Source organism: Scyliorhinus canicula, chromosome 14 (genome assembly GCF_902713615.1).
Source record: "Scyliorhinus canicula chromosome 14, sScyCan1.1, whole genome shotgun sequence".
NCBI classification, from domain to species: Eukaryota; Metazoa; Chordata; class Chondrichthyes; order Carcharhiniformes; family Scyliorhinidae; genus Scyliorhinus; species Scyliorhinus canicula.
Window position 1 is genome coordinate 57,256,649 of NC_052159.1, and position 17,963 is coordinate 57,274,611.

The 17,963-nt window shown below is 49.1% G+C and overlaps 1 protein-coding gene across 1 annotated transcript in view; it reads right to left on the reverse strand.

Annotated features, from left to right (window-relative positions):
- Positions 1–17,963, reverse strand: part of parp4 (poly (ADP-ribose) polymerase family, member 4) — a 260,543-nt gene that overhangs the window by 120,113 nt on the left and 122,467 nt on the right. The window contains 2 exon segments of the mRNA XM_038818701.1: positions 16,172–16,306; positions 16,407–16,488. Coding sequence (XP_038674629.1) covers positions 16,172–16,306; positions 16,407–16,488 — 217 coding nt within the window.

Sequence of the window (17,963 nt, forward strand, 5' to 3'; positions counted from 1 at the left end):
CTGATCTAGGGTAAGAAGGACAAAATTAGAAAACTTCCCATAGTCAGCGAGAATGGTATTCATGACTTTGATTATGGCTGTTTCATTAGTTGGAAGAGGTTAAAACTTAAGTGAAGAGATTCAAACAGGGAGCTGTGGGAGAGTTGAGCATGGATATGTTCCAAGGACGAAGAGAGGAAAAGGAAGTTGAAATTGTGGCAGCACTTAGCTATGTAATCATATGAAACTACATACATCTTTCAGGAGAAAACCTGCATCCCTGGGCTGTACGAATGACTATAGTGGCAGCGTCCAAGGTCAATGGTGTTTTTTTAAATAAGTGGTGAGACAGAAGAGCAGCCATTTAGATTCAGCAAAATGGGGAGAAGTGAACCTATTGGATGCTGTGAGTGACTTTTGAATGTTTCATATTAAGACCAAGTCTGCAGAAAGTGTGCTGTATATTTGCGGGGTGGGATTATCAATGATGCTAAAACAATAAGGATTATCCTTTCTGTAGTTTACAGTATTAGTTGTCTATTAAGTCAATTTAGTCAAAGAACAAAAAGAACAAAGAAAATTACAGCACAGGAACAGGCCCTTCGGCCCTCCCAGCCTGCACCGATCCAGATCCTTTCCGATTTTGATTTTAGTTTGTTTGCGACAGTAAAAGCCTTAAAACTTTAAATCCTGTCATATGCATTCTTTGCTGATGAATATATTGAAAAATTTAAGCAAGAGAAACTAAGGTGAGGTGCATGGTTGGTTATCTCCCTCGGAAAGTTAAGGGGGTTTAATAGGACAAACCAAAAGTAACAGTAAAACCTGAACTCCTTGTGGGTCTGTTCTAGGGTTTAGCCAAGGTGGTCATTAACAGGTCCAGGCAACAGATAGTCCAGGGGATCATCTGATCAGACTGTCTATCCCTCTTCCACATCTATGTGCACAGCAGCATGGCCCTGGAAAGGGAACATGTGGTGTCCACTGGTAAAAGCCTGAGGCTTTCCACGACCAGTGGACACCGCGAGGGCTGGGGTACATCGTCAGCCTCGGGAATTATATTTTGGTTCAGCTAGTCATGCTTTCTTTAATGTTTTTGTTTTAGTTACAGTGCACCACCAGGGGCTGTCCCCCCCCTCATTACTATTTCAGTCAATTAATTATTTTTGACAGAGAATATAAATAGGGGACAGCTAGGACACCTGGTTAAGTGGGAGGAAAATTACACGGTGTAACTTGTACACAAGGACACACCTTCCCAAAAGCAGACACCTGCAAAAAATGTTTACTCATCAACAGTCTCATATATATTACATTATAATGCAGACAAAATAACACTTGAAACTAAGCACGACAGACAACCTCTGAAGCATTAAGTTCATTAGCAAGGAGGCAATGGTATAATGGTATTGTCACAGGACCAGTAATCCAGAGACCCAGGGCAAGATCTGGGGAGCTAGGTTCATATCCTTCCACGGCAGATGGTGAAATTTGAATTCAATAAAAAAGTCTAATTGTCGTAAAAACCCATTTAGTTCAGTGATGCCCTTCACGGAAGGAAGTCTTCCGTCCTTACCTGGTCTGGTTTACATGCGACTCCAGAGCCACACCAATAGGTTGACTCTCAAATGCCCTCTGAATGGAGGGCAGTTAGCGATGGGCAATAAATGTTGGCTCAGCCAACGATGCCCACATTCCTTAAATTAATTGTGAAAAAATGAAAATGAGGGGCACAAGAGTAACAGATGGATAAAATGTGTAATTGAGATTTCTTTACCCTGCATTCATAGTGATAGACAAATCACTCTATAGGGGTTCTCCTAAAATACAGCAGTGGTCTCCAGGACTTTTAGATGCCAATCATTAGTTTAAATTTTCGATGAGCAGTTAAGAAGCACATTCGGCGGCTCCCGCGGAGATCGGACTTTGGGGCTCTTTTCAGGGCCCCCAACGGAGCTGTAGCGGCAAACTCCAACGGGGGAAGAGGGAAGCAGTCGACCCCAACGGTCCCATGGTTCGGACCAGGAGCGGGGCAGAGAAAAAGCCGAAGAAAGCACCTCTGGAAAAGCGGGGGCAGGAAGATAAAATGGCGGCCGGCGGTGACCTCGAGGAGCTGAGGAGGTGGGTCCAGGAGCAGCAGGCAACGCTGCTGCACTGCTTCCAGGAGCTGAAGTTGGAACTGATGGAGACCCAGACAGCCCAGGGGGCTGCGATCCGGGAGCTGCAGCAGCAGGCCTCCGAAAGGGAGGACGAGGTCGTGGCCGTGGCAGGGAAGGTGGAGATGCACGAGGCGCTCCATAAAAGATGGCAGGAGCGGTTCGAGGAGCTGGATAACCGGTCGAGGAGGAAGAATTTGCGGATCCTAGGCCTCACGGAGGGGCTGGAGGGGTCGGACCTAGCGGCCTATGCAGTGATTATGTTAAACTCGCTGATGGGGGCTGGGTCCTTCCAGGGGCCCCTGGAGTTGGAGGGGGCCCACAGAATTCTGGCTAGGAGGCCCAAGCCGAACGAGCCGCCGCGGGCAGTGTTGGTGAGGTTTCATCGGTTCGTGGATCGTGAGTGTGTGCTCCGGTGGGCCAAGAAGGAGCGGAGCAGCAAGTGGGAGAACACGGAGGTGCGGATCTTCCAGGACTGGAGTGCGGAGGTGGCGAGACGAAGGGCCGGGTTTAACCGGACGAAGGCGGTGCTCCACAGACGGAGTGTGAAGTTCGGCATGTTGCAGCTGGCACGTCTGTGGGTCACCTATAAGGATCGGCACCATTATTTTGAGTCCCCAGAGGAGGCGTGGACCTTGGTGCAAGCTGAGAAATTGGACTTAAACTGAGGGTCTGGGATGGGGGTGTTGTATTATACTGTATTTACTGTATTTGCATTTGCTTGGTTTAGTGTAAGAAGTGGGTTGGCCTTAGGGTGGGTGGGGTGATGTCGTACTGTTTTTTCTATATGGGTTTTTAAGCAGGGATCGGGTGGACGGGTTCGGGCAGAGGGGTAAACGGGGAGTTTGGGGAGCTGGTGGGGGGGACTGACAATGGGAGTGGCCCTGGAGGAGGCGGGGCCCGGCAGGGCGAAAGCGCGGGCTTTCTGCGGGTTTCCCGCGCTGTGAGATGGTGGGGGCGGGGCCGGGACTGAGAAGCGCGGGTCGTTGCTGGCTGGTTTCCTTTCCCGCGCAAGAGCGGGGGGAGGGGCGACCCGTTGACGGGCACAATGGAGGAGGGGCAGTCCCACGTGGGGAGGAGCCGAAGGTAGGGCGGGAGTCGCCGGGGTCAGCAGAAGTTAGCTAGCTCACGGGAGTGCTGTGGAGGGAGGGGCGCGGAGGCTAGGAGGGGTCCTAGCCTGGGGGGGGGGGTACCGGGTTGCTGCTGAAACAGTCAGGAAGGAGCTGGAGGACGCAGGGGGTGCTGGAGGGGGGGAGTTGCCGCCGTGGGAAACTGGCAGAGCGGGGGACGCTGGCCAGGGGTGGGCAAGGGATGGGGTATGGATAATCGGCAGGGGAGGGGGGCAGGGAGCCCTCGGTTCCGGCTGATACCCTGGAATGTGAGGGGGCTGAATGGGCCGGTCAAACGGGCCCGGGTATTTGCGCACCTGAAGGGACTGAAGGCGGATGTGGCCATGCTCCAGGAGACACACCTGAGAGTGGCGGACCAGGTTCGGCTGAGGAAGGAATGGGTGGGCCAAGTATTTCACTCAGGGCTGGATGAGAAGAGTAGGGGGGTGGCGATCCTGGTGGGGAAGAAGGTATCGTTTGAGGCGTTAAATGTGGTGGCTGACAGTGGCGGGAGATATGTGATGGTGAGTGGCAAGCTGCAGGGGGAGCGGGTGGTGTTGGTGAATGTTTACGCCCCAAATTGGGATGATGCGGGGTTTATGCGGCGTATGTTGGGCCGCAATCCGGACCTGGAGGTGGGGGGCCTGATCATGGGGGGGGACTTCAACACAGTACTGGATCCCCCATTGGATCTATCCAAGTCCCGGACGGGTAGGAGGCCGGCGGCGGCTAAGGTGCTGAGGGGCTTCATGGTCCAGATGGGGGGGGAGTGGACCCCTGGACGTTTGCGAGGCCAAGATTCAGGGAATACTCGTTTTTCTCCCACGTACATAAGGCTTACTCGAGGATTGATTTTTTTGTCCTGAGCAGGGGGTTGGTGTCGAGGGTGGAGGATGTGGAATACTCCGCTATTGCCATTTCAGATCATGCCCCGCACTAGATGGACCTCGGGCTGGGGGAAGAGAGGGACCACGTCCGCTCTGGCGCATGGAGGTGGGGTTGCTGGCAGATGAGGAGGTGGCCAAGAGGGTTCGGGGGTGTATCGAGAGGTACCTTGAGGCCAATGATAACGGGGAGGTTCGAGTGGGGACGGTCTGGGAGGCATTGAAGGCGGTGATGAGGGGGGAATTGATCTCCATTCGAACCCATAGGGAGAGGGGGGAACAGAGGGAGAGGGAGAGACTAATAGGGGAGATGGTGCAGGTGGATAGGAGATATGCGGAGGCCCCAGAGGACGGATTGCTGGGGGAGAGGCGTAGCCTGCAGGCCAGGTTTGACCTATTGACTACCAGAAAGGCGGAAGCTCAGTGGAGGAAAGCACAGGGGGCGGTGTATGAATACGGGGAGAAGGCGAGCAGGATGCTGGCACACCAGCTCCGAAAGCGGGACGCGGCCAGGGAGATTGGGGGAGTGACGGATAGGGCTGGGAAGGTGGTGCGGAGGGGAGTAGATGTTAATGGGGTCTTCAGAGACATCTATGGGGAACTGCACCGGTCGGAGCCCCCGGTGGAGGTGGGTGGAATGGGGCGCTTCTTGGACAAGCTGCGATTCCCGAGGGTGGAGGAGGAGCAGGTGGAGGGATTAGGGGCGCCGATCGAGCTGGAGGAGGTGGTCAAGGGGATAGGGAGCATGCAGTCGGGGAAGGCGCCAGGGCCGGACGGGTTTCCGGCGGAATTTTATAAAAGGTATTTGGACCTGTTGGGCCCCCTGTTGGTCCGGACCTTTAATGAGGCAAGGGGGGGGGGGCTTTGCCCCCAACTATGTCACGGGCGCTGATTTCCTTGATCCTGAAGCGGGACAAGGACCCTCTGCAGTGCGGATCATATAGGCCGATTTCGCTGCTGAACGCCGATGCTAAGCTGCTGGCAAAGATCTTGGCCACTAGAATAGAGGTTTGCGCGCCCGGGGTCATTCATGAGGACCAGACGGGGTTTGTGAAGGGAAGGCAGCTGAATACAAACGTACGAAGGCTCCTCAACGTTATTATGATGCCGGCTGTGGAAGGGGAGGCGGAGACACTGGTGCCATTAGATGCGGAGAAGGCCTTTGATAGGGTTGAGTGGGAGTATTTGTGGGAGGTGTTGGAGAGGTTTGGGGTTGGGGAGGGGTTTATCCGGTGGGTGAGGCTGCTCTACGAGGCCCCGATGGCGAGTGTAGCCACAAATAGGAGGAGGTTGGAGTACTTTCGGCTGTACCGGGGGACGAGACAGGGGTGCCCCCTGTCCTCCTTGCTCTTCGCGTTGGCAATTGAGCCCCTGGCCATGGCATTGAGGGAGTCAGGGAACTGGAGGGGCCTGGTGCGGGGTGGGGAGGAGCATCGAGTGTCGCTGTACGCGGACGACCTGTTGCTGTATGTGGCGGACCCGGTGGGGGGGATGCCGGAGGTGATGAGGATTCTTAGTGAATTCGGGGGTTTCTCGGGGTATAAGTTGAACTTGGGCAAGAGTGAGGTGTTTGTGGTACATCCGGGGGATCAAGAAGAGGGGTTTGGTAGGCTCCCATTGAAGCAGGCAGGGAAGAGCTTCAGGTACCTAGGGGTCCAGGTGGCGGGGAGCTGGGGGGGCCCTGCACAAGCTCAACCTCACAAGGTTGGTGGAGCAGATGGAGGAGGAGTTTAAGAGGTGGGATATGTTACCGCTGTCACTGGCGGGGAGGGTGCAGTCCGTTAAGATGATGGTGCTCCCGAGGTTTTTGTTCCTGTTCCAGTTCCTTCCCATCCTTATCCCGAAGGCCTTTTTTAGGAGGGTCAACAGGAGTATCACGGGATTTGTGTGGGCGCATGGGACTCCGAGGGTTAGAAGAGTGTTCCTGGAGTGTGGCAGGGATAGGGGGGGGCTGGCGTTGCTCAACCTCTGTGGGTACTATTGGGCTGCCAATGCAGCGATGGTGCGTAAGTGGGTAATGGACGAGGAGGGGGCAGCATGGAAGAGGATGGAGGCGGCGTTTTGTGTGGGCATGAGCTTGGAGGCGCTAGTAACGGCGCCGTTGCCGCTCCCTCCAACGAGGTATACCACGAGCCCGGTGGTGGCGGCTACCCTCAAAATTTGGGGGCAATGGTGACGGCACAGGGGAGAAATGGGGGGCTCGATGGAGGCCCCGATACGGGGGAACCACGGTTTGTCCCAGGGAGCATTGATGGCGGATTTCTGGGCTGGCATAGTGCAGGGGTTAGGAGGTTGAGGGACCTGTTTGTGGAGGGGAGGTTCGCGAGCTTGGGGGAGTTAGAGGGGAAGTTTGGGCTCCCCCCGGGGAACATGTTTCGGTACATGCAGGTTAGGGCGTTTGCCAGGCGGCAGATGGAGGGGTTCCCCTTGTTGCCCCCACGTGGGGTACGGGACAGGGTGCTCTCGGGGGTGTGGGTTGGAGGAAGGAGGGTTTCGGACATATACCGGGTAATGCAGGAGGTAGACGAGGCCTCGGTGGAGGAACTGAAGGGTAAATGGGAAGAGGAGCTGGGTGAGGAGATTGAGGAGGGGACGTGGGCGGATGCCCTGGAGAGAGTGAATTCCTCCTCTTCCTGTGCGAGGCTTAGCCTCATACAGTTCAGGGTGCTGCATAGGGCCCACATGACTGGGAGGAGGATGAGTAGGTTTTTCGGGGGAGAGGACAGGTGTGCTAGGTGCTCGGGGAGCCCAGCGAACCACGCCCATATGTTTTGGGCGTGCCCAGCGTTGGGGGAGTTTTGGAAGGGGGTAGCAAGGACGGTGTCGAGGGTGGTGGGATCCAGGGTCGAGCCAGGCTGAGGACTCGCAATTTTTGGGGTGGCAGTGGAGCCGGGACTGCAGGAGGCGATAGAGGCCGGTGTCCTGGCCTTTGTGTCCCTAGTAGCCCGGCGGAGGATCTTGCTCCAATGGAAGGATGCGAGGCCCCCAAGCGTGGAGGCCTGGATCAATGATATGGCGGGGTTCATTAAATTGGAGAGGGTGAAATTTGGAGGGGGGGTGGGGAGGAAGGGGGGGGTTTGGATTGGGGGGAGGGAGAACTGTGTACATGGGTATGTGGGATGTGGCGTGTGCTATCTCTTTCCCTTTTGTTGTTTGGGTGATCTGTTGTTTTTTTTTTTTCCTTTTGTTTGAAGTTGCTCTTGAAGTTGGGGGGTATTGTTCTTGGGGTGTTACCGCGGTTGTTTGTTAATAGAGTCAAGATGTTTATATTTTGTAAAAATTTCAATAAAAATTATTATTTTTTTTAAATTAGTTTAAATTTTCACATTGCCTCTTTCCCACTCTATAACCTCATCCAACTACTCTCCGATGAGTCCATGGAGCTAAGTCAGGATGGGGCGAGAAAATCATGGGTGTTGATATGTGTAATAACGTCCTCTAACGCACCTGATCGGTAAAATAGGCAAAAATGATAGGTAAAAGATAGCTATTTAGCATGAAGTGCCATGTCTATTAAATACCCATTTTAAAACTCACTCATAACCTCAGGTCATTTCAAAACACATGTTCAGCATAATTCATTTCAAAACATAGCTTCAACAGAACACAGAAGCAGCATAATTCATTATAGATTAAAACAGCATTCTTATTCAGCTAACAAATACATTTGAAAGATAATATGACACTAAGCAGTCCAAGGACAGGGTAGCTCCATGACAACAGCATAGCAATGGTACAGTAACCTAAAGGAGCCATTGTCCTAACAATCAAGTCAGCAAGAATCCAGTTCAAGCTGCTTGCGATAACGGCACCAAATCGCATTCCAGAACACATATAAGAATTCATTTATGAAATATTTCAAGTTAATGTTGCACATTAAAGACCGGCAGCTAACCGTCAAATCAAACTTATTTGATTCTAACCCAAACCAACTAGGATTACATAGGGGTATAGCTAGATGGCTAAAGACAGATGTGATTTAGTATAACCGTGATAGATTGTATGGCCATTTTTTGTGGATCATTCTATATTATTTGATCTAAGCTAATAACTGTCTCTATCTTTCATACTTTCACTTTCTAACTCTAACTCTCGAAGTAAATGCAAGCTGTTTGGCCGTAAGCAAGAAAATCATTTCTGTATTATTTGAAAGTTATATTGTCTACTAATTGCTTCCCTTTGAGTCCTTTTGCTAGCTGGACTTATTAGAGAATACGATTTAAGTGATTCTCAACTGTAATCAACTAGAGTCAATAAAATGATTCTTATTTGCACCCGAGAAGTGTTAACTCAAATTTCTACTGAATTTTAGTATTCGCAAGTGCCACTAGATCCACATGGTAGATCTCTACACGGCCATTTGTGATATATGTATGCATTTCAGCCAAACTGCATTAAACTGGTTTCTCTTTTGTACCAGATACTCATGCCATTGTTCAATGAAGATACCAGAGTCTGACAATAACAGTTAGATTATGGATTGTTTAACTGAACAAATTTTGGTTCACAGAAGTGAAGAAGGCGCTTGACGAATTGTACAGTTACAAATAACAATGTAACTGAACACTCTGAGGCCTTGTTCATCGTGGATGGGGACTTCAACGAGGCCAACCTCAAGAATGTACTGTCAAAATTCCACCAACACATCTCCTGTCCCACCAGGGGCGACAACACTCTTGGCTACTGCTACACAAAAAACAAGGACACCTACCGATCCATCCCCTGACCACACTTCAGAAAATCAGACCATAAGACAGTGGTTCTCCTCCTGACACACAAGCAGAAACCGAAGCGGGAGAATCCGGTTAAGAAGGTTGTGCAGTGCTGGTCCGAGGCAACACAAGAGCTCCGACGCGACTGCTTGGAGACAGTGGACTGGTCCATATTTAAGAACTCAACCACTAACCTGAAAAAGTATGCCACCACCGTCACAGAATTCATCAGCAAATGTATAAACGACTGTGTGCCAAAGAAAGTAGTACGTAAGTTCCCCACCTGCAAACGATGGCTTAATCGGGAGATTGACTCCTTACTGAAGGACAGGTCTGAGGCGTTCAAGTCAGGCAACCCTAACCTATACAAGAAATCCAGGTACGACCTCTGCAAAGTTATCAGGGATGCCAAGAGATAGTATTAAACCAAGCTAGAGTCATAGACTAGCGTTACAGACTCTCGGTTGTGGCAAGGCTTAAACAACACAACAGGCTACAAAACAAAGCCGTGCAGAATCTCCGGCAGCAGCGCATCCCTCCTTGATGAACTCTATGCTCGGTTTGAGCAGGAAACCATCAGACCGCTGTCAACTGCCCCAACAGCCCCGGACACACCCACACCCACCATCACAGTTTCTGAAGTCAGATCGGCCTTCTTGAAAGTGAAAACTCAGAAGGCGAAGGGCCCGGACGGGGTCCCTGGTCGTGCATTCAGATCCTGCGTGGACCAGCTAGCAGATATGTTCGTGGACATCTTCAACCTCTCCCTTCTCCGTTCTGAGGTCCCCAGCTGCTTCAAGAAGACCACCATCACACCGGTGCCAAAGAAGAACCAGGCAACGTGCATCAATGACTATCGTCCAGTGGCCCTGACATCGATCGTAAAGAAGTGCTTCAAGAGGTTTGTCATGAGGCACATCATATTCCCTGATCCACTGCAATTTGCACATCACCATAACCGGTCCGCAGCAGACGCCATCTCCCTGGCCCTACAAACATCCCTGGAGCATCTCGGCAACAAGGACTCCTACATCAGACTCCTATTTATTGACTACAGCTCCGCCTTCAATACCATAATCTCAGTCAAGCTCATATCAAAGCTCCAAAACCTAGGACTTGGATTCTCCCTCTGCAACTGGATCCTCGATTTCCTGACCCATAGACCACAATCAATAAGAATAAATAGCAACACCTCCTCCACGATAGTCCTCAATACCGGGGCCCCGCAAGGCTGTGCACTTAGCCCCCTACTATATTCCCTATACACACATGATTCAGTGGCAAAATATGGCTCCAACTCCATCCACATGTTTGCTGATGACATGAACGTAATGGATCGGATCTCGAATAACGACGTTCAGAATGCAGGAGGGAGATAGAGAACCCAGTGGAGTGGTGTAGTGACAACAATCTCTCCCTCAATAGTAGCAAAACTAAAGAGCTGATCATTGACTTCAGGAAGCAAAGCACTCGACACACCCCTGTCTGCATCAATGGGGCCAAGGTGGAGATGTTTGACAGCTTCAAATTCCTAGGTGTGCACATCACCAAAAATCTGTCCGGGTCCACTATGTAGACGCTACGACCAAAAAATCATAACAGCACCTGTGCTTCCTCAGGAAACTAAGGAAATTCGGCATGTCCACATTGACGCTTACCAATTTTTTACAGGTGCACCATAGAAAGCATCCTATCTGGCAGCATCATAGCCTGGTATGGCAACTGCTCGGCCCAGGACCGGAAGAAACTACAGAAAGTTGTGAACACCGCCCAGTTCATCACACAAACTCGCCTCACATCCACTGACTCTGTCAACACCTCCAGCTGCCTTGGGAAAGTGGGCAGCATAATCAAAGACCCTTCCCACCCAGCTTACTCTTCTTCCAACTTGTTCCATCGGGCAAGACATACGGGCGTGTGAGAACACGCATGAACAGATTCAAAAACAGCTACTTCCCCGCTGTTACCAGACTCCTAAATGACTCTCTTATGGACTGGTCTGATCTCTTCACCACACATCTTCACCCGATGCCTGTGTATTTACATTGTGTATTTTATGTTTGCCATGTTATATATTTTCTGTTCATGTACGAAATGATCTGTTTGAGCTGCACGCAGAACAACTGTTCACTTTACACGTGACAATAAACCAATCCATCCAATTCCAGCGCATATCCAGTCTAGGGAAAAGTACATGTGGGTGGACTAAATTTGAAGGTGGTTGTGCAACAGATATTATTGGGCAGCTGGGGAGATCAAATTGTTAAGCTTGCTCTTGTTTCTTCCAATTTGAGTCTAGCATTTTCTTAACATCAGTTTTCATTAGATCGGCTTAGTGAATTTTCTGTTTACTTCCCATTACATACCTCACACTACAACTGGTAGAATACTAGCTGAATTGTTTCTTAGAAGACCGTCTAGAACAAGGTTTTCATTGCTGAAGCTACATTTAACATGGTCAATAGAAGAGAAACAATCAAGGAAGAGCGATGTTGGGGGTAGTATGAGAGAAAGAAGTTGAACCGGAAGGTCAAGGTGAAACATCATCATCATAAGTGGTTGAAGCAGTCACTGAGGAATCGTAAAAATGTGCGATCCTCACACACTTTTGTTCGTGGAAAGGTTAGGTGTGTACATATAGATTTTTACCCTCAGAGATTCACGAGTAAGAAGCAAATTAGGAAGAATCAAATGTGTCTGATAAAGCAGATAGTTGGGATACCAGTAGAATAAAAATATTCTGTCAGTCATGCCTAAAGCCAGTTCAGATCCAAGTCAGAGTCTGACACACAGGACTGATGAAGTGGGAAATTTGGTTGAAGATCAAGGTTAAAATCAGCCAATGTTGCCGAAAGCTTCTCCTCTGACTTGGATCAAGGTCATTCCCCAAATTCTGAAAGTTTGAGTCAGAAGTCCGGTTAGGAACAGGAAACCTATGGTTGACTTTGATTTGTGACTAAATGGAAGGCAAGAAAAGTATAGAATTTGTGTGGAACTTGAACATTATGTAGCTTTCTCATTAGGAGGGAGGGGTGTAGTACTTTAGGGTAGCAGGGTAGCATGGTGGTTAGCATAAATGCTTCACAGCTCCAGGGTCCCAGGTTCGATTCCCGGCTGGGTCACTGTCTGTGTGGAGTCTGCACGTCCTCCCCCTGTGTGCGTGGGTTTCCTCCGGGTGCTCCGGTTTCCTCCCACAGTCCAAAGATGTGCGGGTTAGGTGGATTGGCCATGCTAAATTGCCCGTAGTGTCCTAATAAAAGTAAGGTTAAGGGGGGGTTGTTGGGTTACGGGTATAGGGTGGATATGTGGGTTTGAGTAGGGTGATCATGGCTCGGCACAACATTGAGGGCCGAAGGGCTTGTTCTGTGCTGTACTGTTCTATGTTCTATGTTCTACTTCCCTCTTGTGGATATTGTGCATATATACAAGCCAAATTAGGTTTGTACTAGACTATTTGCCCACACAGGGACGGGAACATAGAACGTTACAGCGCAGTACAGGCCCTTCGGCCCTCAATGTTGTGCCGACCTGTGAAACCACTCTAAAGCCCAGGGAAGTGGAACAAATGCACAAATGGGCGGGTGTGTACATGGACACGCACACACATGTTGGCAGGCACGCAAGCAGGCACTTGCCCACCCAAGCAGGGATGCGTACGCATGTGCACGCACAAGGGGACGCACACAGGGACTTGCGTGCGGCGCACACCCACACTTGGGACATGCACGTTGTTACGCACACACATGGGGACGTGTGCACTCACACATGGGGACGTGCGTGCACACACACACATGGGGACGTGCGTGCACACACACACACATGGGGACGTGCGTGCACACACACACACATGGGGACGTGCGTGCACACACACACACATGAGGACGTGCTTGCACACACACACACATGGGGACGTGCTTGCACACACACACACATGGGGACGTGCGTGCACACACAGCACATGGGGACGTGCGTGCACACACACACACATGGGGACGTGCGTGCACACACACACACATGGGGACGTGCTTGCACACACACACATGGGGACGTGCTTGCACACACACACACATGGGGACGTGCGTGCACACACAGCACATGGGGACGTGCATGCACACACGCACACACATGGGGACGTTCGTGCACACACACACACATGGGGACGTGCTTGCACACACACACATGGAGACGTGCGTGCACACACACACGGGGACGTGCGTGCACACACACATGGGGACGTGCGTGCACACACACACACACACATGGGGACGTGCTTGCACACACACATGGGGACGTGCGTGCACACACACACACACACATGGGGACGTGCTTGCACACACACATACACACACGGAGACGTGCGTGCACATACACACATGGGGATGTGCGGGCACACACACACATGGGGATGTGCGTGCACACACACACACACACACATGGGGACGTGCGTGCACACACACACACACATGGGGACGTGCTTGCACACACACACATGGGGACGTGCTTGCACACACACACATGGAGACGTGCTTACACACACACTCACACACATGGAGACGTGCGTGCACACACACACACACATGGGGACGTGCGTGCACACACACACACACATGGGGATGTGCGTGCACACACACACACATGAAATGAAATGAAAATGAAAATCGCTTATTGTCACGAGTAGGCTTCAATGAAGTTACTGTGAAAAGCCCCTAGTTGCCACATTCCGGCGCCTGTCTGGGGAGGCTGGTACGGGAATCGAACTGTGCTGCTGGCCTGCTTGGTCTGCTTTAAAAGCCAGCGATTTAGCCTGGTGAGCTAAACCAGCCCCTGGGGGCTGCCACCAGCCAACATGGGGATGTGTGTGCACACACACACACACACACACACATGGGGACGTGCGTGCACACACACACACGAGGATGTGCACGAATGCACACATGAACACGTGCAGGCACAAACACATGGGGACATGCGTGCTCGCACAAACACGGGGATGTGCGTGCACACACACATGAAGGTGTACATGCATGCACCCACAAACACGCGCCGCACACACATATTGGGATGTGCATGAAAATTAAAATCGCTTATTGTCACGAGTAGGCTTCAATAAAGTTATTGTGAAAAGCCCCTAGTCTCCACATTCTGGCGCCTGTTCGGGAAGGCTGATACGGGAATCGAACCATGCTGCTGGCCTGCTTGAAAAGCCAGCGATTTAGCCCAGTGAGCTAAACCAGCCCCATGCACATGTGTGTTAGCTTTCTGTGTTCCATGCAAAAGCAGACCCAAGTCCCTTTGTGTTGCAGCTTTCTGCGTTTTTCTCTATTTAAATAATAGTTCTTTTGTACTCCCTTCCGAAATGAACTTCACGCACACACAAGCTTGGGGACATGCGCACATGCACTCGGGGACATGCGCGCATGCTTCTGTTTATGGTCATGTATAGATAGTGAAACAAAGTTAGTTACATTTAAGGGAGATTTGTAGAAAACATTTGAGAAATATGATTAAAGAGCAAGAAGAGAAGTGAAACTGGAGTAGAAAGACAGGTAAAGCTGGCACTGAAAAAGACAACAACACTGAGCTCAATAACTTTAGACTGTGACATTTCTCTTCCAACCTATTTTTAATATCACATACATTTTTTGTCTCACTGCACAAAGCCTTCCCCCACTGCCCTCCCACACCAGGCCACCTGTCTCTTGTTCTTAAGTTTGCTCCATCTTTGGTGCAATCCCTCCCAGATGCAGAATAATATCCAACATATTTTTCCTCATTTAGTTCCAATGAAGAGTCAAATCGACTTGAAGAGTTAACTCTTGTTTTCTCTCTCTACAAATGCTGGCAGACCTGCTGAGCCTTTCCAGCATTCCCTGCTTTTTGCTAAGCAAGCTGGGTCAAATTACATCCTTTTGGACTCAAGCCTATGGTTTTGCTCTACAATTTATCATTCATTCAGATTGTATTACCTTAAAGCAATATGTATAATATGACTGTGTGAAGTTGTCAAATTGGAGATTGCTTGCAATTTAGCCCACACTCCCACTTTGCACTAAGAGCAGTTGCAATGAAAGTGTAACTTTTAAAAAATATATTTTTAATTCTCTTTTTTCACATTTTCTCCCAAATTTACACCCAACAATAAACAATAATCAGTAATGAATGTAATTTTGGGACAGCACGGCAACACAAGTGGATAGCACTGTGGCTTCAAAGCGCATGGGTCTCAGGTTCAATTCCTTGCTGGGTCACTGTCTGTGCGGAATCTCTCGGCCCATCAAGTCTGCACCGACCCACTTAAGCCTTCACTTCCAGCATATCCCCGTAACTTAATAACCCCTCCTAACATTTTTGGACACTAAGGGGCAATTTATCATGCCAATCCACCTAACCTGCACATCTTTGGACTGTGGGAGGAAACCGGAGCACCCGGAGGAAACCCACACAGACACAGGGGGAACGTGCAGACTCCACACAGACAGTGAACCAGCGGGGAATCGAACCTGGGACCCTGGCGCTGTGAAGCCACAGTGCTAATCACGTGTGCTACCGTGCTGCCCCAATAATAATACATCAGGTTTGGAAGACCTAACCCCCTTTCCTCTCTGTAGTAGCACCTTTTTAATTCTGGCCACCTTCCCTCCCTATTTGAACGAGGTAATCATCCCATCAATCTCTGTAAAAAGTGCCTTGGCAGGAAAATCGGCAGGCATTGAAAAATAAACAGGAATCGCGGCAGCACATTCATTTTAACCGCCTGTGACAGAGGGAGACAATCCCACCTTGCAAGATCAGCTTTCACCCTACCCACCAAACTAGAAATGTTGTACCTAGGGAGCCCCCCGCCCTTCCAATATCTGGCAACCTGCACCCCCAGGTAGTGAAAGTGTAACTTGACATTAATAAATATGCTATTTCAAAAAGTTAAAAATTCTAAATTTTGGTAGCAATTATTAACTAGTGCAAAAATGATCCTTCGCAGTAATTCAAAACAATCACTTACACATAGTATTTCATATAATGGGCCATAATTGAGTCACCTACTTTGCTTACAGCTCACCAGCTGCAAATACTCAAATAGCACAAATCACACCTTTTAAAAAAAAAAAATTAGAGTATCCAATACTTTTTTTTCCAATGAAAGGGCAATTTAGCATGGCCAATCCACCTACCCTGCACACCCTTGGCCTGTGGAGGTGAGACGCAGACACAGGGAGAATGTGCAAACACCACACGAACAGTGACCCTGCGCCAGGATCGAATCTGGGGCCTCAACGGTGTGAGGCAGCAGTGCTAACCACTGCGCCACCGAGCCGCCCCCGCACAAATCATACCTGACTGTCCTTTTCTGGATTATTCTCCACCCACATTCTCGGGGCATGGATTTCAGCCAATAAAATCAGTAACTGGAAACCAGTTCCCAGACAACTGTTCTGCTCCACAGAGATAACAGCCGTACAGTCAGTCCGCTAAAAAATAAAATGAAAAAATCTGATTCAACATGTCACAAACTGAAAACTACCTCAAACATCCAGTAAAGTAAGGAGCAGGAATGAAAAAAATGATTACCTTAATTTTAATGTTGTGCGTTGGAGATGTGATTTCTTTTATCTCAAATGGCATCTCAATGGATAAGTTAAGTGAGAAACCACTTTATGAAAATAAAAAAACAAGTGTTTACTAAATCTTTACTTCAGTACATTTACAATGCATTTAAATTATAGTGGTTAGCGATTTCATGTACAGAGACGTGATAATAATTAAAATATTATATAATTTTAAATTAAGGTTACTTCCTCTCACCTTACCTTATGGATAAATCAAAATTAATGAGATAGCCATGAGAATCTCTACAGTGCAGAAGAAGGCCACGCAGCCCATCTCGAAAGAGCATCCCACGAAAGCACCGCAACCCCAGTTAACCTGCACATTTTTAGACATTAAGGGGCAATTTAACATGGCCAATTCTGTGCCAGTGCAAAATTATTTTGGACTTAATGGTAGAACATGTGCAATTCAGTTGGCTTGGGCCCTGGCTATGGATCCACTTTGGAGAAACAGGTTTAATATTTAAAGGTTTGAAAGTAGTCAGGTAAACATCCTTTCAGTCTTTAATGTCAGAAAGGAGCTGTGTATAACTGAGCTTTATAAACTGGTTAGTTCCAGATCCTTGGCCAGGAGAGTTTGGAAACAGCCTGCAGTCCCAGCAGTGTCTCCTGGCAGTGTTAATGGAACTGCAGAACTGTCACACTAAGATGGGACTTTCTCCCCATCATGGGGTGGAGTCTGAAATCAATTAACACTGCACCCGGCGCTCCCTGGATAACAAAAGGAGTTAGAGCTAGGATGAAGCAGGATAAAAAGAGGCATGTCCCAGATATTAGCTTTGCAAGACAACATAGAATCAGGTAGAATGCAAAAATTAAAGAGAATTGGAAAAGTAAATAAGGGCAGAGGCTGTACAAGAATAGATTGGCGGTGAACATAAAAGGGAATTGGTTTGGATTAGAATTTGTTAATTGTCACGTGTACCCGAGGTACAGTGAAAATTATTATTCTGCGTACAGTTCAGATCATTCAATACATTAAAAAAATACATAGGGCAACATTCACCGGCCTCCTATAGGCATATGAACAGTAAAATGTTTGTCAGGAATAGTGGGGTTATTAAGGAATGGAAATGGAGATCAGATAGTGGAAATTGATCTCAAAATGAGTATTTTGCATCTGTGTTAAAAAGGAAGAGGAATTGTTTACTCTAGCTTTGACCAAGTCCTCTTCCTTGTTAAACAAGGAGGCTGCAACCTCGGTACTGAGGGAAGCAAAGATGCTCGCCACAACCCTTGAATGCTTAACGATATCCTTGTGAAAAACAAGGGGAGAAGGTTAAACCTGTAAATTACAGGCCAGTCAGTTTAATGTCAGTGCTGGGGAAACTTGTGAAAACAATAATTCTGATGAATATTAACAGTCAACATTTACTTCTTAAATGTTAGGAGGGTGTCTGCCTCCACCACCTTTTCAGGCAGCGAGTTCCAGACTCCCACCCAAACTCTTGTTGAAAAGGCTTTTCCTCGCATCCCCTCTAAACTTCCTGACCCTTACCTTAGATCTATGCCCCCTGGT